The sequence below is a fragment of the Rhipicephalus microplus genome, chromosome 10, assembly GCF_043290135.1.
Source record: "Rhipicephalus microplus isolate Deutch F79 chromosome 10, USDA_Rmic, whole genome shotgun sequence".
NCBI lineage: Eukaryota > Metazoa > Arthropoda > Arachnida > Ixodida > Ixodidae > Rhipicephalus > Rhipicephalus microplus.
Window position 1 is genome coordinate 20,068,737 of NC_134709.1, and position 24,965 is coordinate 20,093,701.

Below are 24,965 nucleotides of genomic sequence, written 5' to 3' on the forward strand. Positions count from 1 at the left end.
GGGTGCGACCCAAATGCTCTACCCAATTGATCCCAAATGTTCCTAGTAGTACATCAACAGGCTCAGATGGCATTCCAATTATGCTGATAAAGACAATCGGTCCGAAGTCTAAGCAGGGTTTGAGAGAGACAGTGAGCACAATAATAATCGATGGTGAAGTCCCCGATGGATGGAAACTTAGCAGGATGAGCATGATCTATAAAGGAAAGGGGGACAAAGCTGACATAAACAACTACCGTTCTATAACAGTGACATCGGTGGTCTATAGGCTGGCGATGCAGATTATAAAGGAAAGACTGCAGGCGTGGATAGAGGATGAGAGGGTGCTGGGGGAACTGCAGAATGGGTTTCGGAAACACAGGAGGTTGGAAGACAATCTGTTCTCACTGACGCAGTGCATCAAAATAGCAGAAAAGGAACACAGGCCCCTGTGGCTAGCATTTTTGGATATCAAGGGAGCGTACGATAGCGTGGTTCAAGAGGAATTGTGGGGAATATTGGACACACTAGGCGTGGAAGATGGATTCACTAATCTTTTAAAGGATATCTGTAAAGGTAGCAATGTTATAAAGTAGGAAAAACAGGTATCCAAGCCTGCATAGGTAAAACGGGGGCTTAGGCAGGGGTGTCCCCTGTCACCCTTATTACTCATGATGTACCTACAAGGATTATGAGGAGGAGGATTGAAAGAGGAAGGAAAGGGAGGTTATAGACCAAATTAGAGGGAAGTGGACTGGGCTTCAACCTTTTTCGTCAAACAAAGAAAACTCTGAACAGGCACTACCAGCATTGATGTACGCAGATGATATAGTGCTAATGGCCGACAACAAGGAAGATTTGCAGAGATTGGTGGACATCTGCGGTAATGAGGGAGATAGGTTAGATTTCAGACTCGTTAAGGAAAACTCAGCTGTCATGACTTTTAATGACAATGAAGGTAGGGAGCTTAGAATATAGGAGGTCACGCTAGAGATAACAGATAAATACAAATATCTGGGCGTATGGATAAGCAAAGGGGCCGAGTACCTAAGGGAACACGAAATATACGTGACGACTAAAGGTAACAGGAATGCAGCGGTGATGAAAAACAGGGCACTCTGGAATTACAATAGGTATGATGTTCTGAGAGGAATATGGAAAGTGGTCATGGTTCCTGGTCTTGCGTTCGGCAATGCGGTCTTGTGCATGAGATCAGAAGTTCAAGCAAGATTAGAAATTAAGCAACGTGGAATAGGCAGCTTTGCCTTAGGAGCTCATGGTAATACACCAAATCAGGGAGTACAAAATGATATGGGATGGACATCATTTGAGGGCAGGGAAGCTAGCAGCAAGATAAAATTTGAGAAGCGATTGAGAGAAATGGGGGAGGAGCGTTGGGCAAGGAAGGTTTTCAGCTACTTGTACATGAATAATGTCGATACAAAACGGAGGAAACGAACCAGAAAATTGACTGGTAAACACTTAAAAAAACACCAGAAGGCTAAACCAAAAAGAATTATCCGTTAAGAAGAAGGTGAAGGAAGCTGAGACCAACATGTGGAGAATTGGCATGATTAAGAAGTCCGCACTAGAGATCACTCAATCTTTTAAGCAGGAAATTGCCAAGGAAAGGATCTATGAGAATACTCGGGGTAGTTCTCTACTGTTTGAGGCCAGGACGGAGTATCGCGAAATAAGACATATCGGGTCAAATACGAAGGGGTAGACACGGTATGCAGTTCGTGTGGAGAGGAAGAGGAAAGTGGCGAACACTTGATAATGTTCTGTAAAGGGCTTCACCCTATAGTTCAGGATGATCGCGCAGAGTTTTTCAAAGCACTGGGGTTTACGGACAGGAAGTACAAAATAGACTAAGCGGGTAGAATTAACTAGAAGGAAGTTATCTGATCGGCGGCTAAAGTCAAGGCACGAGTGAAAATTTAACCCTTCACTGCAAAGTACGAATCCTCAACCTCACTACTTAAAGGAAAAAAAAATCTAGTTTTTGGTTCATTAAGTATGACAGCTTGGTGGCGCTAGCCACCACCCGATCTAAAGGGTACAGCCATATCCATCCATCCAACCATAGGTAGAGCATTTGGCTCCACTGCAGGAGTAGGCGGAGACGGGGTGCGTGGAGCTGTCCGATTTTCAGAGCCTCTATAGACGACAGCACACCTATCTCCCACCCAGGCGCCTTTGGCGGTATACCCTCGCTCCCAGAGACGCCGTAATTTGTTTGGAACGGCCAAGGCGTGCCTCGCTAGCATGGCATGCAGTGGCTCGGGGAGTTTGAAAAGCCAAAACGCACCTGTTCACGCTGCGCCCGCTGATAAAATGTCATCTGAGTACCACTGCGCTGTCATCTTATGCGACAACAACCAGCGCAAGACGAAGAGATTGCTGAGCACTGCCTGTGAAGTTCATAGCGCAGCGCGGAAATCGTTCCGGTGCGGTGTTTTGCGATTGCACAGATTTCCGTCCACAACAACAACAACAACAACAACAAGAAGAAAAAAAACTGAGCACGGTCGCCCTATAGGATATAATCGCAATCAGCAGGAAAACTACGAGCCCAGTAAACTGTACGAGTAAGTATACTTATTGCGTTTATTAAAGCGTGACCCCAGCTTTTCCACTTTACAGCAGCGATTTGCGTGCAGTATGCCTGCAGTGTACGGCACAAAACTATTTCCGTACTCTTTCGCAGGCCGCATGTCAATAATAAGATATACGTATTACAACCCACGCGTGCATGCACGCGCCACACATGTTTAGTACAACTGTAATGACCTAATATCGCGATGAAGAGAGATGTGAATGGCGCGGAAAGCATGATTTTCGATTCGGTCGAACTGCGACATGCCTCGACTGTCACTCGGCTAATCTACATGTGCTTTCGGCCGGCGTCACCATAGCATTTAAAAATCTTGTTCTGGCTGGCACTTTTCCACAGCGTGTGTGTTCCGAGCGCCCAGCAGGAGTGGCAATTGATACACATGTGGTGCATGAGCTAAAGTTGGAGCCATATTATAGCGCTACGTTTACGCCAGCTTACAGCACAAATTCTGCCTTGTCACAGCCAAGGCATGTAGCAGTTAACGCTGTTCGCGTTCCTTTCAGTCGGATAATACCCGATGAAGTTGTTTCCGCAACACAGTGATCTGTGTTTTGGAGGACCAAATAAAAGTTTATCCAATCCAATCCAAGTTGTTTCCGCAGTCTGAAGTGCACGTGCAGCAGACATTCCGGACTGTCGAGAAAGGTCTCCTCGGCGTTTCACACAGAATTAGCATAAAAATCCAGCACAGGAACAGCGCAAAACATTACAGTTGCACTCGGGTTGTGAAGTTTCGCGTTTGTTTTGCAGAGCGTCTGCTCGCGTGGCGGTTGAGGGTGTTGCTTCGCCGCGCTTGCAACAGATGGCGCCACGCGATTTTCGATATGGCAGCAAGCACTGGGCTCGCTGTGTTCAGGTGCGTACCCGGAGTATCAATTGCACGACTGCCGTCAGTTAAACAATCGCTGTCTGTATGTCTGGAGCAAGGAGGAATTAAAAAAAAAACATTGCTGGAGTGGAAATCTTTGCCTAGGAGTGAAGTCATGCCTCTGGCAAGATAGCGGCTGCGGCGGCCATCTTACTAGGGGCATGACATAGTATCACCGCAAAGCGATTAAGAACGGGGCGTATTCCTCTCACGCCCATCGAGTCAAATGTGTAAGCTTTTTCGGGTCACACAGTGCAGCAAGTGCGTTTTAGTGTTACTAGTTTTCCTTAATGAGCCTCTTATTGGAGGCAAAGTTCTTGGGAAGTTCAGTCACCCATACTCATTCCTGTGTGTTATTTCGTCGGAAACAACTATCTTTTAATATAGAACTAACGTATCATTTACACTAACATATCAAAGCCACTTGATCTCCAAGTGGGTACCATCAGAAAAGAGCATGTGTCCGCCATCTTAGCAGTGGCAAAAGCTGGCTTCGCTTCTGCTGGCAAGGCATTGCGGGAGCTTCCACTCCAGCAATTCTTTTTAATCCTCCTTGGTCTGGAGTACTGAGAGTCCCCCTCCTGCGTACTTACCATTCGTTGATGTTCTTGTTGGGCGGGCAAAGATGGCGGTGGCTCAGGATAATGCCACAGAGAAGAAGCTCTGGGTGTCCCCGCCGTGGTGGTCTAGTGGCCAAGGTACTCGGCTGCTGACCCGCAGGTCGCGGGTTCGAATCCCGGCTTCGGCGGCTGCATTTTCGATGGAGGCGGAAATGTTGTAGGTACGTGTGCTCAGATTTGGGTGCACGTTAAAGAACCCCAGGTGGTCAAAATTTCCGGAGCCCTCTAATACGGCGTCTCTCATAATCGAATGGTGGTTTTGGGACGTTAAACCCCACATATCTATCAAGAAGCTCGGGGTTGCTGGATACCTGCAAGTGACCCGTTTCTGTTCCGGCAGGAAGTCCCAGATCACCTCTTGTGGATTGTAGACTAGTGGTGGGAAGGAGATCGAGTGGTCCCGGTGCTGCTATAACGAACGGACGCTACCGAATGTACGGCCTGAACTGATTCATGTTAGACACTATAAACGGCGGCTTTCACTTATCTATTGCGTCAGTGTGCCTTATCAATAACTAAGATAAATCAGCTCTGCGTTTATTCCAAGCTTGAAACGAAATTGCTCGGAACATGGCGCGACAAGAACACACTGCGCATCAAGACTTGTTATCCCAACTGTATCCACAATTTGAATCAGGTGATTATCGCTCAATATCTACGCGATCCATCGCTCGTGTTCAGCTCACCAAGTAACATGCGATTCGCAGTACGGTGACCCTGTTATTACGACCACGTTGTCGGTGGCCCTGATAGTACGACCATATCGCCAACCGGTCATTGGCGATATGGAATCAGCCGCGAGATAGCAACCGCCTCCCCTTCAAGGCAATTGCCTGAGAGGTCATGCGTAATCGCCTTGAAGGGGGACGGGGCTGTGCACTTGCCGTCAGTTCCAAATCACCAATAACTGGTTCTTTTGGTCGCCACTAGATGACGGGACTAGAGGCGGTGGTTGCTATCGCTCGTGCTTGAACGCGCTACAAGCAGCCGCCGGAGCGCTCGGTCCCCACGTTCGCGTGTTCAATTTAATAAAAATTGACACTGTACCTTGTGCACATCGCTGGCTGCAATGTCGCCGCTGCGAGATTCAGCAGCACTCTTTTTTGCCGCTTCCATGGCAACCGCTCTCCACTGCTTTCTGAAACGTTAGCTTGCTATCCTCCGTGAAAAGAACTCGCTGATTGTCTTCTTGTAGGAGGCCACACACGACGCAGTCTCGATGGGACTCGTCAAGCACGTTTCCAAACTGGCATGTTTGCGACAAAGTCTACGAAGGTCGGCGTACGTTTTACATAAGGACTCTCCCTCCTTTTGTCACCTCTAGAGAAGCTTCGCCCGCTCTCCTATAAAGGGACGGCTTCGGGGACAGGCGGCCACTTGAAACTTTTTTGAGGACTTTGAAGCTTCTCGTAGACGGCAGTCCAGGAGCTGTTATTTACTTCAACAACACGTAAATATTGGAGACCGATGACCAAAAAAAGAATTGCACCTTGTCGCTGTCGGTCACACTGCGATAGTCAGGAACGATGTAAGCCACCCTTCGTACAAAGCCCAGTCGCTGGCGGACTCGTCGAAATGTTCCAGCTGGACTAGTCTACCAACGAAGTGTATGCCCGCAGCCTCGGCTTCAGTCATGACACAAAATCTTGTACACTGCAAAAAAAAAAAAAAAGACTTTCACTGAGCGAATTTCGCAAACTTTACCTGGCCAACTGACGACCGGCTTTAAATCCCATCGTCATCGCCAGTTGTGTCGGCGTGGGTTCTGTTGTGCCACAGACATGTTCCTCGTTCGGGAGCACGTCTCACGAGATCGAGCCCTGTTCCGACGAACTGTCTCCCCCCCTCCCAGCGCCGCCTTCCGTGCAGAAGAACCATGCAGTTCCGGGGATAACGTCGCTTCCTCCGCCGAACCACTTTGCAGTTCCGGGTATGGCTGCGTCTCCTCAGCCGAGCCACTGTGCCGTTCCGGGGAACTGGTCTCGCAGAAGAGTCCCAAAACGCTATTTAAGGTCGTGCCGGCCCCATGCTAGGTCGTGCCGGCCCCATGTTATTTAAGGTCGTGCCGGCCCCATGTTCAGCCGACGTTGTCGTGCTGGCCGGCTCTGTAAAAACGACAACCTGCTACAGTAAACGCTCCTTTTGTTGCTGTTTTCAAAACAGATTGCCTCGACGGCTCGCCGCTCTTCGCCACCGCTACCATCGCGACAGAGCAAATTCGTAACAGTTCACACGAAAAGGAGCAGACGAGTTGCCGAGGAGAGAGCGTCGTTTACTGTCACATGTTCATCGTTGCGTGGCCTGGTCCTGATAAGCCGCGGGCAGGATGCAGCACGCCCACTTTATCTGTTTCACTCACCTGCGCATTATCGACTTGTCGATCAACTGCGGTGCTCGGCCAGACACTACATTTGACGTATAGCATAAGAAGGTGCACACGCGCAATAAAACAAACAAACAAACAAAAAACAAAAGCCCTTGCCATATCGCCAAAATGGGGGGAGGGACGCAATAACCGAAGCTTGGCGTTTTTTTTTCTTTCTTTCTTGCGTTGCGCAGGGTACCTAACATTTTACTTCCTCCCTCCACGCCGAGAGCGGGACCTTCGTGCGAGTGCTTAATAGCACTACACTTCAGTTGATACAGGCCACAATGAAAAACGACACGCGTTTATATTTAGACCTCAATGAAATGCACGTGGCAACGTGAACACCCAACGATGCCAGGTTATAATACAGTATCTAGAAATATATAAAAGTATATTTCTAGACACTGTAGTAATACACTGCCGCATCAGATGCGGCTGATCGCCGACAAGCCCACAATCGAGAAATCCCCGATGAATTATTTGAAAACGGCGTCTACAATTGCGCATGCGGCTGATCGGCGCACTTTCGAGAGTAGCAATTGTGGGACGCGATTCTCGCGTCGTCCAGTTAGTGGGCATGTTCACATACCTGAGCGCATTCGGTTACGCAAAAAAAGATAAGAAAAACGGTGAGTCATGACGTCATGGCGCTCTCGACGCCGTCAGCACACCCAACCCGTCAGCACAACCCCAGCGTTAAAAAAAAAAGGGGGGGGGGGAGTGTACAGTAACAGGACTCTTAAACAAGCTTGGCAAATCTGAACGTGCGTATGAAGTTGTTGAGAAGTCGGAACATCGATGCAGAGAATGTGTAGCGACCTTCCAGATGCGTCAGGCCAACGCCTCCTCTAGAAAGATGCCTGCCGCATGAGAAGAAAAACAGCTGCCACACCCTTTCCCTCCTTCATTTTAAAATGTTCTTGGTCGCTAGCGTCACCTGTGGCGGACGGTGCAACAACGCAACACTTTGCATAGCCTACGAAACAGTGGTGCACAGTTGCAGGTCTCGAAGAACTCTCGACTGACGCGCCCCTATGAGCCGCAGATGAAAAACGCTTAGCTGGTACCGCCCCCCGCTGTGAGAATGGATGAATGGATGGATAGATATGGCTGTACCCTTTAGATCGGGCAGTGGCTAGCGCCACCAAGCCATAATACTTAATGAACCAAAAACTAGATTTCTTTTTTTTTTCCCTTTTAAAAAGTGAGGTTGAGGATTCGTACTTTGCAGTGAAGCGTTTAATTTTCACTCGTGCCTTGACTTTAGCCACCAATCATATAACCTTCGTCTAGTTAATTCTACCCGCTTAAAGTCTATTTTGCCCTTCCTGTCCGTAAACCCAACTGCTTTGAAAAACTCTGCGCCACTATCCTGAACTATAGGGCGAAGCCTTTTACAGAACATTATCAAGTGTTCGGCAGTTTCTTCTTCCTCTCCACACGCACTGCATACCGTGTATACCCCTTCGTATTTGGCCCGATAAGTCTTGGTTCGCAATACTCCCGTCCTGGCCTCAAACAGAAGAGAACTACCCCGACTATTATCATAGATCCTTTCCTTGGCAATTTCCTTCTTAAAAGTTCGATAGACCTCTAGTGCGGACTTCTTAATTATGCCAATTCTCCACATATCGGTCTCAGCTTCCTTCACCTTCTTCTTAACCGATAATTCTTTTTGGTTTGGCCCCCTGCTGTTTTCTAAGTATTTACCAGTCAATTTTCTGGTTCGCTCCTACATTTTGTACCGACAATCTTCATGTACAAGTAGCTGAATACCTTCCTAGCTCAACGCTCCTCCCCCATTTCTCTCAATCGCTTCTCAAAATTTATCTTGCTGCTAGCTTCCCTGCCCTCAAATGATGTCCATCCCATATCACCTTGTACTCCCTGATTTGGTGTACTCCCGTGAGCTCCCAAGGCAAGCCTACCTATTCCACGTTGCTTAATTTCTAATCCTGCTTGAACTTTTGATCTCATGCACAAGACCGCATTGCCGAACGTCAGACCAGGAACTATGACCCCTTTCCATATTCCTCTGACAAAATCATACCTATTGTAATTCTACAGTGCCTTGTTTTCCATTACCGCTGCATTCCTGTTACCTTTAGTCGTCACGTATATTTCGTGTTCCCTTAGGTACTCGGCCCCATTGCTTATCCATACGCCCAGATATTTGTATTTATCTGTTATCTCTAGCGTGACCTCCTGTATTCTAAGCTCACTACGTTCATTGTCATTAAAAATCATGACTGCTGATTTTTCCTTACTGAATCAGAAATCTAACCTATCTCCCTCATCACCGCAAATGTCCATCAATCTCTGCAAATCTTCCTTGTTGTTGGCCATCAGCACTATATCATCTGCGTACATTAATGCTGGTAGTGCCTGATCAATAAGTTTTCCTTGTTTGACTAAAGAAAGGTTGAAGCCCAGTCCACTTCCCTCTAATTTGGCCTCTAATCCTTGTAGGTACATCATGAATAATAAGGGTGACAGGGGACACCCCTGCCTAAGCCCCCGTTTGACCTCTGCAGGCTTGGATACCTGTTTTTACCACTTTATAACTACCTTGTTACCTTTATAGACATCCTTTAAAAGATTAGTGACTACATGTTTCACGCCTAGTGCGTCCAGTATTCCCCACAATTCCTCCCGAACCACGCTATCCTACGCTCCCTTGATATACAAAAATGCTAGCCACAGGGGCCTGTGTTCCTTTTCTGATATTTTTATGCACTGCGTCAGTGAGAACAGATTGTCTTACAACCTCCTGTGTTTCCGAAACCCATTCTGCAACTCCCCCAGCACCTCCTTATCCTCTATCCATGCCTGCAGTCTTTCCTTTATAATCTGCATCGCCAGCCTGTAGACCACTGATGTCACTGTTATAGGACGGTAGTTGTTTATGTCAGCTTTGTCCCCCTTTCCTTTATAGATCATGGTCATCCTGCAAAGTTTCCATCCATCGGGAACTTCACCATCGATTATTAGTTTGCTCACTGCCTCTCTCAAAGCCTGCTTAGACTTCGGACCTAATGTCTTTATCAGCATAATTGGAATGCCATCTGGGCCTGTTGATGCACTACTAGGAACCCTTTTCTCAGCCCTTTCCAACTCTCGTTGTGAAAATGGAGCCATTGCGCCACTTGATTCATCCTTGTCTATTGTGGTGCATAAAGCACATCTTTGTTGAAATTTTTCCGTCACCCTTGTTCTTATATATTCAATAGCTTCGTCCCCTTCTAGCCTAGCACCTTGGGCTGTAGCTATAAACCTCTGCTCTAGGCTCGTCTAATTTCTTAGGGAGTTTAGATGGTTCCAAAATTTCGCAGCTGCCTTTCTATCTTTCTTAGGTACTTCTGCCAGCCACTGAGCTCCCTTTCTTCTAATCTTTTGATATCAGACGGTATAATAGTGTTGGTCGCGAGCGCCACCGCGCGGAGCTTGTTTAAAACTGAAGGCAGGCCAACTCCGCTGGGAGCGCGAGCCATTCCTCAAGCATCTTTCTAGAGCCTCAGGTGGGCGGCCACGTTAAACCTAATTCAAGGGCTAACGTGATTATAGAGTTCATGTACGGCCTCAAAGAAGTGCATCCAAACGTGGATCTCTGGGGGCAGCATTCGTTGGGACAAAACGTACTCCGTATTTTTTTTTTTTGTCATATGTGTCGAGAGTTCTGAAAGTTGCGTGGCGTCAGAAAGACGTTGCGGAAGAAAGACAGGAAACAGGTGGTGCTCTGCTCTCCAGTTCCAGCCAACGAATGGAGGCTGAATAGGACATGCCCCATAAGTGGACACTTCGAGAATAGTTCCCTTGGGCACTGGTAGGCAGCGTGTTTTTCGCGCACAACGCCGCCACCTAAATATGCGACTCATAGCAAGCGTTGCTTGAAAAAAAAAAAAAATAACGCGCTACAGCCATGTACACAGTCGGCCACGTGTAGGGTGAACATGGCATTGGTATTGAAGCCTGTGAAACCTTAGAATGCCAATTATCTTCCATCAACTAAATGTCCGTTAAATGGCGCCTACGTCTGTTGTCGATAAACACAATATGCAATACCTTCAAATCAACTGTTTAACATCAGCTCCTTGAGGCCCATTCTAACGAGGTGTCCACTTTATATGTGGGTGATATAATGAAATGAAAAGGGGGGCAATGCTGAATTGAATACAAAAAGACGATATAACGACGAGACATCGCGTTGTAGTTACAACTGGAAACGTCCCTTACGTACGGCGAGCATCGTCCCACAAACGGTCAAAGAAGGTGCAAAGCGAACAAAATCAAGATAGCAGAGCGTACACAGCCTCTTGGAAACTTGATGTGATACGTCGCTATGCTATACACGTGGCGAGTAGGCAATCATTTTTTTTTTTTAGGTGAGAAGCTTATGTAGACCTGGCTGACACATTTGTTTTAATCTGGTGATGTGAAACGGTTCTATTTTGATTTATCTTGTTGCTATAGCATTATGTCGTGAAAGTATGGCTGTATCTATAAAATAGGAACTGCATCCACGAAATAATGGTTGGTCAGATGGTAGGAGGCGGGAGTAAATGTGAAGAAGGAGCGTCGGTACGACTGAATGCGTCGCAGAGGTCGCATCGAATCTGCGACCGCAACGCGACCAATCGTGGACGCGTCGACACGTTCGATATGGCCCACCATATGATTATGGGAGACACCGTGGGGGGGGGGGGGGGGGGGACTCCAGAAATTTCGTCCACCTTGGGTTCTTCAACGTGTACCCAAATCTGAGCACACGGGCCTACAAGTTTTTCGCCTCCATCGAAAATGGAGCCGCCACAGCCGGGATTTGATCCCGCGACCTGGACGGGTTTCCACGTTGTACACACACACAAAAAAAAAAAACGCAAAGGAGGAAGCACGGAGCTTGTTGCTGGCCGGCCTGACAACCGGACACCCGCCGCCGCTGTCGTTTTCACGTGGTAACTAGACGGAATGACGGACGTCGAGGAAAAGGGCTGCGCTGGAGAGGGGGCCTGCACATCGTGCAAGCGAGGCGTTGGTTTGAGTGTAGCGTTGGCGGTGCTACAGTTTGTGCTTCATACACAGACATGCAGGGGTGTGAGAACGTTGCTAACCGGAACCACCAGCGGCGTGCGCGCTTAATACGCGAGAGGATGAGTGAAATGAAAACGAATACGAGAAAAAAGGGAGGGCCTGCTGTTAAGGGATGGCCAGGGTGAGGGCAGAAATGAGAGGATTCTAGTCGTACGGAAAAAAAAACAAAGCGTACAAAAAAAAGGAAACAACGGTGAACTGGCATCGCCGTTGTCGCATGCGGTTACCGGCCAGCGACAGCGTGGACAGCTCTATTCTTATGCAGAGATGGACCCCGCCGGCGAATCACTGGACACAGCCAGCGCGCCCGGAGAGGACACAGTTCTTTTGCGGAGTGAAAGTACGTGTGCTGTGCGAGTGTACCTGTGCTCTGTCCGTTTGACATTTCGGTGTCTAAAAATGGCCCCCGTGACTTGGTCGTGAGCACGATAGCGATCACCGTACGACTTCCTACCCGTCGTTCCAAGCTCGTCATTTTTTTTTTATATCTGTGCTGCCGCAAAGGCAGTGTGTAAGTGGCTAAGTTAACGGCGGCTTAATAGCGCGTGCCAGAATAGAGCTGTGGTTGGAAAGAATGAAGCGGAGGGGGAGGGGAGCAGAGCCAGGAGTGCGTTTCATTCAAAAGTGTGCTTATAAGCATGGCAGCCGTGTCTGCTTACAATCATTCTTTTTCGTGTTCCTGTGCTGTCGTCTGCCGCTTTGATAGGGTTTTCGCAGAGGTTTGGAAAAACTGTATCGTCAGCAGGAAAGCCTCCAGTGATCAAAAGGCGTTTCGCGACTTTTCTGCTAAGCAAAGGGCGCATGCACCGTTGTGACGTGAAATAGGTGAATTAGAAAGCTATGAAAAGATATGAACGAAGAAAAGTGCTTCGTGTAACACGCTGGTTGAAGCGTGTGATTTGGAGCAGCAGGTATGCGTAATGATGAGGATGATGGATGGTAGAGAATAGCAGAACAAAATTGGAGAGGCCGATTATGTCCATAGTTAGCAGCGGGAGAAAATTAAAAAAAAGCAGATGAACCGTTCCTTATAGCTCGAGTCGTCGGCTCTGTCTTTTCCACCCTCCGCTCTCCTTTCTTCTTCGGGGGTACCGTGGTTACGACACTCGGCTGCCGACCCGAAGGTCACGGGTTCGATCCCAATCGTGGAAGTGTCATCTTCACAGAGGTGAAAAGGTAGACGCCCACGTACTGTGCGATGCCAGTCAACGTTAGAAGAACGCCACAAGGTCAAAACAACTTACGGAGCCCTGCACTACGATACGTCTCAAAATCATATCCTCGTTTTGGCCCGTAAAGTCCGGAGAATAATAATAATAATAATAATAATAATAATAATAATAATAATAATACTTGGTCTATTGTAACTATCGTTGCTGTAGTTTTGTCTCTTCGTTATTTCTCAACGGCTTCTCTTCGACTGTTGATAGTAAACGGAAAGATTAGTCGTGTTAACAGTATTCTATGAATAGTGATGGAAAAAATATGATAAAACTAATGAAGAAGTCGAGTACGAGAACAAACGCCAGAAATAGATTAATGAAGAAATAAGGTGACGAATAAATCGTGTTCTAACGTTATTCCTTCGCGTCTCTCATAATCATACAGTGGTTTTGGGACGTTAAACCCCACATATGTATCTAGGGTAATTCCTTCATCCGTTGTATTTTCCGGCCATCCTAGTTCGCCAGAAGGTGTTTCGAGAACGCTCAGCGCAATCAGGAAGGCTCAGCGCTAATTACGCCTCATTGTTCGGGAAAATTCGCGATCGTTGTAGATCGTTCTGTTAAGATTGCGCGCAATACGCGAACGCTCGAGATTGTTCCAGAGCTTATGCGACGACCAGTGATAAAGCTGGAATATTGGACATCACATGTATAAATGCCGAAGCGCTTCGCCGCTATCAGTGCTGCTGTGTTGCTGTTATCTGACTCTCCGTTGATTGATTGATATGTGGGGTTTAACGTCCCAAAACCACTGATGATTATGAGAAACGCCGTAGTGGAGGGCTCCGGAAATTTCGACCACCTGGGGTTCTTTAACGCGCACCCAAATCTGAGTACACGGGCCTACAACATTTTCGCCTCCATCGGAAATGCAGCCGCCGCAGCCGGGACTCGAACCCGCGACCTGCGGGTCAGCAGCCGAGTACCTTAGTCACTAGACCACCACGGCGGGGTTATCTGACTCTCCGTTTACAGGCCATAATATCAACCAAAATAAATAGTTTCTGGAACTATAGTCGAGACGAAACTATTGTATGCCACATGACGACGGTGTAAGGGCACTTGTCGAATCGTATGGCACCCACAACCCTATTGCATATCCAAACAAATAAGTAATTGAAATCTTAACGAGACTTGTACGCGAATTGAACAGCTTTGAATTTAAGAAAGGTACTCCTCGCGTAACACACATTTCGCTATAGGACATGCGTACTCTTTCTACACTAACATCTTCGCTGCGGTGCAGCCCTGCAAAGGGTGAAGCCAGTTCGAAGAGCAGCATTAGGGCGCTCGTTATGTGTTTTTACTTTTTCTTACGCCAAAAAAATCACCGAACATTTAGATATCCATTGTTTTTCTTAACTCATTTTGTATTTTTCATACTCTTTACACTCGGGAGCGCGGTTGCATGCGTCACTGGAATCCCGACAGACGGCGCCAGAAAGCAGTGACACCAGCGCCCACTCTGAAACCTTGAGGCAGGAAGTTTTTTGTGCGCGCATAATACAGAGGCGCTATTGCTTACGCTCTATCCGACTACCATTCTTTCGGCGAGAGCGTGCCAGCATGTTGCTCTTCTTCCTCTTGTGACGTCAGAGCACGACAAGCCGTGATTTCCGAGGTCAGTGGCGGCGCCTGGTGGCTCCAGGTCAACGCAGCCAGTACTGTGCCGCCACCTGTAGGAAAGTAGAGCAACCGTTATTATGGTGGCAGAACTAAAAACGAAGGAGTGGGTTGTAATCGGTGCATAATAGTGCGCCCACCTGTCCGGCGACTGGCGAAATGGACCCTTTTCATAATTAGCCAGTGCGCTTCTCTATGCTGCATATCTTAACAAGTAATGGCGGCATCTGATCATGCTGCAAGCGGAGACACGTCCCTAGTTGGACGTACTGGGGCTTGTCTAGTGTGAGTATTTTTATCTAAAGAGGCGATTCAACATTTTCCATGTCGTTGCGTAACTAAACCGCGCTTGAACAGGCTATTCGCGCTAAATAACAAACTGTCATTAGTTGTTCAAACTGCGTAGCAGTAAAGCTTACCTTACATTTGGAATCATGTACCGCACGAGGTGTGAAAATCTTGAAGATTAATGTGATGACTTTCAAACTCTATTGTTCGGCAGCGCTACCAGTTCAGCTGCATCTAGCCACATTGCTCGAGGTTATCAGCTTGCTTCAAGCACACCCAACTTCCGTAAAAGCCAGCCACGCAGTTCACGGCGGTGACTGATGGTTCTGGAAGCAGGTATAGAAATAATACTCCAATAAAGTAAAACTAGAACTACGACTTCAACAAAGTAAAGAAGGAACCTATACGTGTTTCATCTGTGAAATTATTTATTTTTCTTAGGGACCACACAATCTAGCAGGCCAAGGAAACTACTGAGAGACATGGTCTCTCGTTCGACTACTAGGCGGGAACACAGCTCGAGAACCTGCAGGAACTGAATGAAGTCACTCACTCACTGAATTACTTTGCATCATTAAACAAGTCACAGCTTTGCCGCAAAGGCGAAGCACTTAACACGATAACAACAAATTGGAAGGCCACGCACCGAATGGCAAGCAGATCGAAACGGGCCGCACGTTTCTCACGCACAAATAACGCACGAAACGTACTCACAGATACTGATGAACGCGAATAAGCGACTCAGTTGCTACGTCACTATGTCTGGAAAGCACGGTCTTTTCGCAAACGGCGACTGTGCAACGAATGCAGTGACCTTTGTGCGCCCGGTAACTGCAACAGAATCGTTCCGGCGAAAGCAAAAAGCCAACCGAGACGTACGATTTTTTTACAAAGGCTTTCAGAAAAGAAACAGTGCACTTGAAGTTCATTCCCTTAGAACAGGTAGTAACCGCGTAGGCGAACCACGAGACTGAAGTAATTAGAAGAATAAAAATGGGGTAGAGCACATTCGGCAAGCATTCTGAAATCATCACTGGTAGGCTGCCACTATCCCTCAAGAGGAATGTATATAACAGCTGCATCTTGCCGGTACTTAGCTACGGAGCAGACACCTGGAGACTTATAAAGAGGGTTCAGCTTAAGTTGAGGACGACGCAGCGAGCGACTGAAAGGAAAATGATAGGTGTAACCTTAAGAGACAAGAAGAGAACAGAGTGGGTCAGGATACAAACCTGGGTTAAGGAAATCGTAGTTGAAATCAAGAAAGAATGGACACGAGTACGTGGCGCGTACTGGTCATTAAGGGTAACAGGCTGGATTCCCAGAGGAGGCAAGCGGGTAGGGGGGGGGCAATGTTTGAGGTTTATTATTAACAAAGTAGCGATACATAAAATGAGGGAAACGTTTGAAAGCCAAGGTTTTACGGTTAAGTGGGCCGATGAGAATAGGAAGTCTGCAGGAATAAAGTGGCAGCAGCAACTACAGGAACGAGTTGACTGGCGGAACATGGGAGAAGCCGTTGTCCTGCAGTGGGCGTAGTCACGCTGCTGCTGCTGCTGATGATGATGACAAAGGCTAGAACCAGAATACCGTAGCGAGGTCACGGTCGCAGGGAAGCGTTGCCTGCCAACAGGTCTTGAAGGTCCAGTGCACCGACAATGGGCAACTTGCCTATGTAGCAGCTGAGAGTATTTGCATTTCGATAATCACGGCCAGTTCAGACGATGGCTGAGATACACTTCCTGCGAAATTATGGACAACGGTGATCCCGTATCAATGATAATTTTAAAATACACAACACCCTCCCCCAGCCCTCACAACGAATGACCCAATAACATCCCCGTAGCGGACGTTTGTCCCATGTCTCTTCCTCTGTGAAGATTATTGAAATGTCGCTTTCCTCAACTTCAGATGACACATTGTCATACTGAACAGTGTAAGCGGTGACATCATGCATTCGAGGAGTTTTGAATCTCGATTGAGAGCGGCATTTTCTTGCTAAATGACCCGTCTTACGGCAGCAAGAACATTGCCTTCGTTTGTGCGGACAATGAATTGCTTGGTGATGACAGCTTCCACAGCGGGTGCAATCAGTAAGACGTTGCTGCCCATCTTGGCAGGGGTCTGATATCGGCGAGATTCGCAAGCTAAACTGCACACCACTGCCTCATTATCAGGTTTGGTCATGACCCTAACTTCCTGTGCAGCGGCTTCTGCAGCCGTGGGAATTATTTCAGCTTCGGCCAGTGTAAGCTCTCTTTTTCAAGCACAGTGTGCTACACTACATGATTTCGGATGCCATAGACGATGAAGTCCTGCTACAAACGGTGAAGGCTGGTTCCAGAGTCACTTACTTGACAGCTTGCAGAGCACATCAACAGTCTCAGATATATTCAGTGGCCCTTTGGTCTTTATAGGGAATAATTTATCATTTGCGCCAACCTCATTACACTTCGGTGCATGCTGGGCCTTTAAAAAGGCAAGTGCTTCCTGGTGACTCAGCTGATTTACTTTACGGGGAGTGAAGTGTCCCGCGAAAACGCCTACCACCTTAACTGATAGCGTCAAAGTCAAAAGAACCCTTTTCTGATAATCTTAGTTAATATCATTCGCTTTAAAGGGTGCCTCTAGTTGGGTTAAGTAAATCTCCCACTAATCTTGATTTTCGTCCACACTTTAGAGGACCGAGTCTCGTAGCCATGGTCGTTACCATTGCCATTATGTGGCACTGGTCACATTCAGTGTCCAAAAATCGGAGTGCCAATCATTGTTGCCACCGTTTTTAGCGGGTGACAGAGCCGGGCCAAGAACAGATGCAGAATGGCTTTATTCGGCAGACAACGAAATATATATAGAGGCTGCTTGCCTCTGACGTAGCATAAGACAAAAGGCATATTTGACACGTATTGGCAGCGTACTTCTTTTCACCTACCTAATACAGCTACCTAATATACTCCCCCTTTCCATTCCCCCGGCGTAGGGTAGCAAACCGGGCATGTGCCTAGTTGACCTCCCTGCCTACTCTCTTGTTGTTCTTGTCCTCATCCTGTGTGGATAATCGCTTTACAACTGGCAAAATCAGTCTTTCTGCTTTGTATGTGTGTGTGTGCTGCGTGCATGTGTCACACACACACACACACACACACACACACACACACACACACACACACACACACACACACACACACACACACACAGTTGCTTCTTATAGCATAGCCTATAATCTGGTCACGTCGGTGAGTAGAAGTTTGAAACCACTAAGGGTTGACACTTCAGGTGATCATATATGTTAGGTGAATTAACGTTAGTGACAGATTAGGTGATGCTGTAAGTAGTGACGGTATTGAAACAATCAATTCTTAGGAAGTAGCTTCTGTGTGTTTGTATACGTGCGCCTTTTTTTTCAGCCACGTCTTTACGCTCTTTACGCTCTCCAAACTGAATCTCCAACATGTGCGAACTGTCGCATAGAAATGTGGACGCCGCAGAGGGGCTTCCACTCCATGACCGCCGCGTTCAACAGTCGAGTACACAATCACAAAACCACAGTGGCGTGTGGGTGTTTTACTCTGTCGAGGCAGGACGCCCGTGGTTCAGTGCACCCACGCCTGCAAGCGCACTTCTCCGTCGAGCTTTTCGCCACTAACGGAAAACCCTCCCCATCGCCGGCACTCTTCTTTGCCCTACTTCACTGCACTGTTGCCGGTGATCTTGTGGCGCCATCTGAGGTTATTTACATCAACAGCCGTGGCACGGAGGACTGGTCATCACTTCCGGCTTTCCCGGAGTCTGTAAAAGAGCGCTGCTGTTTTTAGACCACTCGTCAGAGGGCGCCACTTTTGCAAATGCATGGAGGGTTTTTTTCTTCTCCTCCAGGTACGAAGAATGACACAGAATAATGAAACAAGTTCACCCTGCCTTAAACGTAGACAGGCTGAATTTTTCGTGGTGCGTTTTCAGAATATATATATATATATATATATATATATATATATATATATATATATATATATATATATATATATATATATATATATATATATATATGTATATATATATATATATGTGTGTGTGTGTGTGTGTGTGTGTGTGTGTGTGTGTACTAAACGTTAATCATTAGCTGAACTGGAAGTTATGCTAAACTACTTACAGGCGACAGGTTTGTTACATGTTTATTTTTTATATGGCATACCTTACTGGGTCTAGTTAGAGCATAGGGTATGGCGTAGAAATGAACGTGAAAAGAACGAAAATAAAGACATTTCATTGAGAAAGTTAGATACTAACAACGACCATAGTAGTAACAGCAATAATAAAACATCGTATTTCCTCTGAAGACACGATTACCCAATAAATATACATCGGATTGTGAAAATGACGCTTGGTGTAGTGAAGGATTTATTGCAATGTATCGCTGTTAGGCACAGCAGCTATCTCGTAGGGAAGATCGTCCCACGGGGAGACGACGTGTGGCAAAGCACATAAACCTATTCAGTGTTTGTAAACAGCAGTAGGCGTCGTCGACATACTGGTGTACAGTATATTAGTACACTATAAGGGGGGGGGGGGTGGCTGGCAGCGAGCACCACCCCTTCGCGAGCGCCACCGCTTCATACGAGCTTCCCGATTTTGGTGTTCCAAAAATATCCATGTTGCTGTTGGCATCATTACGGAACTGGAAACAACTGGCTATATAAAACGCATTCGGCTCTTTAACGTGTGCCTGTGCGTCCATTTCTACAGATATTTATCACCACTTTCTAACGCTTGGCTCAATAAAACTATTACAACACAGTCGCTTTCCATCCGCACGCTTCACAAAACATCAATTCCCAAGATACGTGGGATCTGCCGAATTTTAACGAAAGAGCAGAATGTAGCTGTCTTTATGTGCGCGTACGCTTCAGCGCTGCTAAGCACGATAGTGCTTACAGAAAAAAAAGAGGAGGGGGTGGGGGTGAATTAGAGTACTCTAATGAATGTCCCTATAAACAGGAAGTGATCACGTTGATGGTGAACACACAACACGTTTACAGAAAACGATGTTGAGTTTACGGTGTTCGATATTAGGACCTATTGCATTCGAAAGCGATTCTCGATTTGAATGTTTACAAGAAAAAAAAATTATCAATTTAAAGTACTCGTAACATGACCATGTCAGAGCGGTAATGTGTCCCAAATCGTGCAAATATGCATTACCTTGTAGCGGGGGCCTTGGCATGATGCGCTAGAAATTGTGTTTACAAATGACTTAAAACTGTGCTACACTCTCAAGATCACTGTATACCTGTGGTTTTAGCGCACGAAGCAACACAAACGAACACAGGACAAGCGCTTACTCGCAGCTAAAAAAAATTGTTGAAAAGAGAATGTTATATATTTACGCAATAAAGATCAACGCATGCGTGTGAAGGCAGGAAGACAACCGTGGCAACTCGAGAACGGTCACGAGAAAAAAAGCAGAAATATTAACCAGAAACCTAATCTAGAAAGGCAATCTTCTTATCGTGAAGCGACATCAAAGGTTGACTGACGCACTGATCTGCTCTTTTTGTTTTATGAAAAGCTTCCGTCAACTCACGAGTTGATTGTTAGATCGAAAAACAACTTCAGTGTCGGGAAAAACGGGATAGCAGCTGCACTTTCTGCAATGTACCACCCCACCGCGGTGGTCTAGTGGCTAATGTACTCAACTGCTGACCCGCAGGTCGTGGGATCGAATCCCGGTTGCGGCGTCTGCATTTCCGATGGAGGCGGAAATGCTGTAGGCCCATGTGCTCAGATTTGGGCACACGGTAAAGAACCCCAGGTGGTCGAAATTTACGGAGTCCTACACTACGCCGACTCTCATAATCATATGGTGGTTTTGGGACGTTAAACCCCTTATATCAATCTATCAATACCACTGGTGATGGGCGTCTCGGAGGAGAACTATCGCATTTTAGGAATTGTCAGCAAGATGGCAGGCGTCCTTATCTACCACGTGTTCTTTGCCTCGCGGAGGGCAGTGGGTGGTCGTTAAGCCCCTGAATGCACACTCGCGCGCCCTAATCTCGTGGTTGGGAGCATCTTATGTCTTGGTTGTTCTTAAACTTTCACCGCAACGTTTCTGTTGTAGTTACCGGGCGAACAAAGGTCATTGCAATCGTGCACAATCTCCGTTTGCAAAAAAAGCGCGCTTTTTAGACGCTGCGAAGTAACAATTGAAACTCTTAGGCCCGTATTCCCAAACCAACGTCGGCCTTACCTCACGTTTTCCTCATTTTCCTGTACTCTCTACATGCGTTATAAAGGCACAAAAATGGTAACAGGGCGAAAGATAAGGACAAGACTGGTTTATGAATACTGGGCCAATTCGTTTGTCATGCGCCTTAAAAGTTTAAAACCGATAAGGAAAACTCGAGCAAAGGTTCAAAGTTGGTTTGTGAATACGGGCCTTATTCGCGTTCATCTGTACCTGTAAATACGTTTTTTCTTTAGTAAGCATCAAATTCAAGGGAAATTTCATTGGAGATGAAGTCACCGATACTCGTATTTGTAGGATATTTCATCAGAAAAGAAACTATGTTTTAATAATGATTAACGTACGCGGGTTTCCTCCTCAATTCAAAAACGTGTGTGCGTGCCGCTCTTTTAGTCCGGCCGCGGAGGTGGCTACCTACTACTGCTTCGACGACGACAACTGCTACTACTACTACATACATCACATACCCAGGACCCACGTTTTAAGGGACTTCACCCCTAAAAAGTTATAGAGTACTTGGTGCTCTACCATGGGAGAGCTGAAAGCCGTCCCTTGGGCCACACTAGAGAATACGGAGGTTATAAAAAAGTGGTTAACGATTTAGAGTACAGGGTACTCTACTATGGGAGAGCACAAATCCGTCCCCCGGGCCTCACAATTGATGAATGTTATGGCAATCGGAGCGGCTGATTGAGAAGGCAGGGGGGGGGGGGGGGTGTTAAAAAATGGCAGCAGATCCACGGAGTGAATGATGGAGAGTGGAGCGAAGCATCCGTCCGTCCATTCGTTCTTGCTTCCGTCCGTCCAGGCGTGCGTCTGTGTGGCCGTCCATGCGTCCATCCGCCCATCCGTGCGTGCGTCTGTTCGTGCGTCCGCACGTCCATCTGTGCGTCCGTCCCTGCGTTCGTCCATGCATCCGCTCCTACGTCCATCCATGAGTCCATCCGTCCGTGCAGCCATCCGTGCGTCCGCCCATGCATCTGTCTGTGTGTCCGTTCGTCCATCTATTCAACACTCCAAGTACCACCATCTCACATCTTTTCATCGTATATTCCTCATACAGAAGCGCCGCCATTCAGCGGACATTTTAAGGACTGAACGAGAGGAGGCACACGCACACTTTCTCATGGCTTGCGCTTCGTGTCTACTTCCCACCTTTAACCACCTCGAGTTCACGGTATATACCAGTTCACTGTATTCATGGCACTGTGGGCCAACGCTCGCTAAACCTTTTTAAAACCAAGGAGGTTACGCACAGCGAGTATAACGTAGCAACCTTTTCTTGTCAGACAGTGCTCAATGTACATGCCAATGGCTGCTAAGGGGGAATGAGAGACAGGACAATGCGGCTTTGAGTGAACGCGCATGCTGCGAATTTATGATTGTTCAACAACGCATGAGGACCGCCAGGTGGCGCCGAGGAGTGCACACGCGTTCACATCGGCTCCGTCAATCATCGTACCTAGCAGCGGTTAAAATCACGTGACTACCAGTGAAACTACGGGAATTGTGCAGGAAGACGTCAGGTACACGCTGCCACCACCATTTTGTACAAGCGATCCCGGTTTCCTCTGAGAAGTGAAGACCTTCGGCAGAGCATGCCAACCCGCCACGCTAAGCCTCGCGGCGAAGCGGAACGCGGAGTCCTGGCAGCCAGCTCTCGGCCCACGCGTCACGCTGCACCTGCCCGAACCCCAACGGACAACGACCCGGAACTAGCCCAGGCACTTATGGACATGGATGACCAAGACATCGAAACCCAAGTGAGCCCTGCGGTGGATGCCAACGAAGATTTCCTTTCACCTGACGAGGTGCTACAGGGGGAATCTACTAGCGACGCCGAAAACAAGGAAAAAGACTCTGCGGAGGAACGCGACGACGAAGCCAAGAATGGTCAGTGGCAGGTAGCAATGTCATCGCGACAGCGAAAACGCATCAGGAAACAAGAACGCGCAGCGAGTGATGACAGCGTTGCTCGAGGCGTAACTGAGAGCAACAGCTCCGGCGCTAGAACGCTTGCAGAAGAGCGACGCGGAAGAGCATCTGAAAGGGGCCGACGACGAACGCGCGCGGCGCCGCTGCCCAAAAACGATATGAAGATTATCATGCGGCCCAGACCAGGGTTAGTTGTGAAGGAACTTAAAGCATACCAGGTTGCGCGAGCGATAGAACATGCGAGTGGTGACTCGGATGCCTGTAACAGCCACAAATTTCTGCTTCGCCTTCGCAACGAATCAAATATAATTATTGCAAGCACTCCGTACGAAGATGTAGCAGAAAAGATCTTGAAGATAAAGACACTGGAGCTCAATGGCACCAACTATCCCGTAAACACCTATATACATATCCACTCCTGCTGGATACTTGAAAGGAGTGGTACACGGATTAGAACGCGAAACGCCAGAAGCTGAACACCTGAGCCATCTCCGAGTGCGCACTCAAGGAGTGACAATTGTTCAAGCCCGCATACTCGGACAGTCACAAACTGCAGTGATCACGTTCGACGGACCAATACTGCCGCGCTTCGTGCATTATTGCGGTGGCGAAATGCCGTGCTTGCCTTATCAACCCACACGGCAGTACTGTAAACTCTGCAAGAGCCAGGAACATAGGACGGATGTTTGTCCCACACCAATGACAAAGGCGTGCAGCAAATGTCGCCTAAGAGACCCACCTGAGGACCACACTTGCGATCCGGAATGTGCCCTGTGCGGCGGACGCCATCCCACGGCGGCATCGGAGTGCACCAAAAAACTCAAACGCGTCCCTCAAAAGGGCCGGTCGCTGCTGTCGTTTCAACACAGCACACCACAAACCGCTGGTATACTCAAGAGATGCTGGTTCAGCATGGGCTGCGAGGACTCTGCACCGCCAGACGGGGCCCGATCCAGGTCTCGATCTACATCCCGATCAAGGTCCAACTCTCGAGACTGCTCCAACTCCACGAATGGTGGCCACAAGCAGACCCAAGCAAAACAACAACAGCACAGGAGCAAGAAGGCGCAGAAAAAGGAAGCAAAGAACCAGGTCAGCTGGGCAGCAAAATCCTCCCTACACTCACACCAAACACCACAACTCACGCGCTTAGAACGTGAGTTAGAGATAATGCGGGTGAGAATAGGTGACCTAGAACGCGAAAATAGGGAACTAAAAAAGCAACAAACGCAGCACCCGCAACAAAACTCCATACCCGCCCAGAGTGGCCAGAAATTGCAGACGCAACCGAATGCAGGAGGCGACTCAATGATTACGTCGACGATGCTGAAAGAAACATTAAAGGAAGCTATACCGACAGTTATAAAGCAAGTATTGATAAATGTAGATAGAAAGCTCGAGATTCTGGACAAGAAAGTCCAGGCACAACACGTCGAATTCACGAAAGCCCTGCCAAAGCATGCCACAGGCATCAACATCAGAGAAAAAGCTGAGAAAATTTACAACAGGCCCGGATTGTCGGTCATGAACCAGGAGACGCATAATGGCTAATCATCAAACGCAGCGGTCAGAAAAGTGCGAAATATGGCCGTGGAGCTGCCGTGATTTTTGGCGGAAAAGAGGGCAACTGTTGCAGCTGGTGGCGTCTCAACAAAAGCCACCTGCTGTCATAGCAGTCCAGGAAGCCGGAACACAACCAAAATTACGGGGCTACGAAACTTATAGCACGGGGGACGCAGAATGGAAAGTTGCTACATTAGTCGATAACTCAATTACAGCAATATGTCATCAGCAAATTGAAAAGGTGGATGTCCCGCATATCATAACAGAAATAACCTACAAAGGGAGCCATGGAAAGAGCGCCTTCATACTTAATATTTATAGTCCTCCAAGACAAAAGAGAGCAACGTTCGACAAGATCTTTCAAGAGACAGCAAAACTGGCGAAAGGGAGTTCATTATTCATAGTTGGGGACTTCAATGCCAGGCATGCAAGCTGGGGATATAAGATGCAAGACACCAAAGGCAAGAATATCGCAAGACAAATAGAGAAACTGGAAATGACTCTGTTAACTGACCCTGCAATACCAACGAGGATAGGCAACAG

At 47.5% G+C, this 24,965-nt stretch overlaps 2 protein-coding genes across 3 annotated transcripts in view; one reads left to right on the forward strand and one right to left on the reverse strand.

Annotated features, from left to right (window-relative positions):
* LOC142774617 (uncharacterized) overlaps nucleotides 1-14,442 on the reverse strand; it is a 37,792-nt gene extending 23,350 nt beyond the window's left edge. Inside the window, exons 1-2 of one of the 2 annotated variants that reach the window (XM_075875194.1) lie at nucleotides 5,135-5,808; nucleotides 4,061-4,216 (exon numbers count right to left, since the gene is read on the reverse strand). In XM_075875194.1, coding sequence (XP_075731309.1) covers nucleotides 4,061-4,216; nucleotides 5,135-5,145 — 167 coding nt within the window. In that variant the 5' untranslated portion in view covers nucleotides 5,146-5,808. Of the gene's footprint in view, nucleotides 1-4,060; nucleotides 4,217-5,134; nucleotides 5,809-14,294 lie in introns of those variants that run through there. The other variant, XR_012886472.1, reaches the window with a different exon arrangement.
* The window catches only part of nompA (no mechanoreceptor potential A), a 152,546-nt gene that overhangs the window by 10,976 nt on the left and 116,605 nt on the right, over nucleotides 1-24,965 (forward strand). The window lies entirely within an intron of this gene.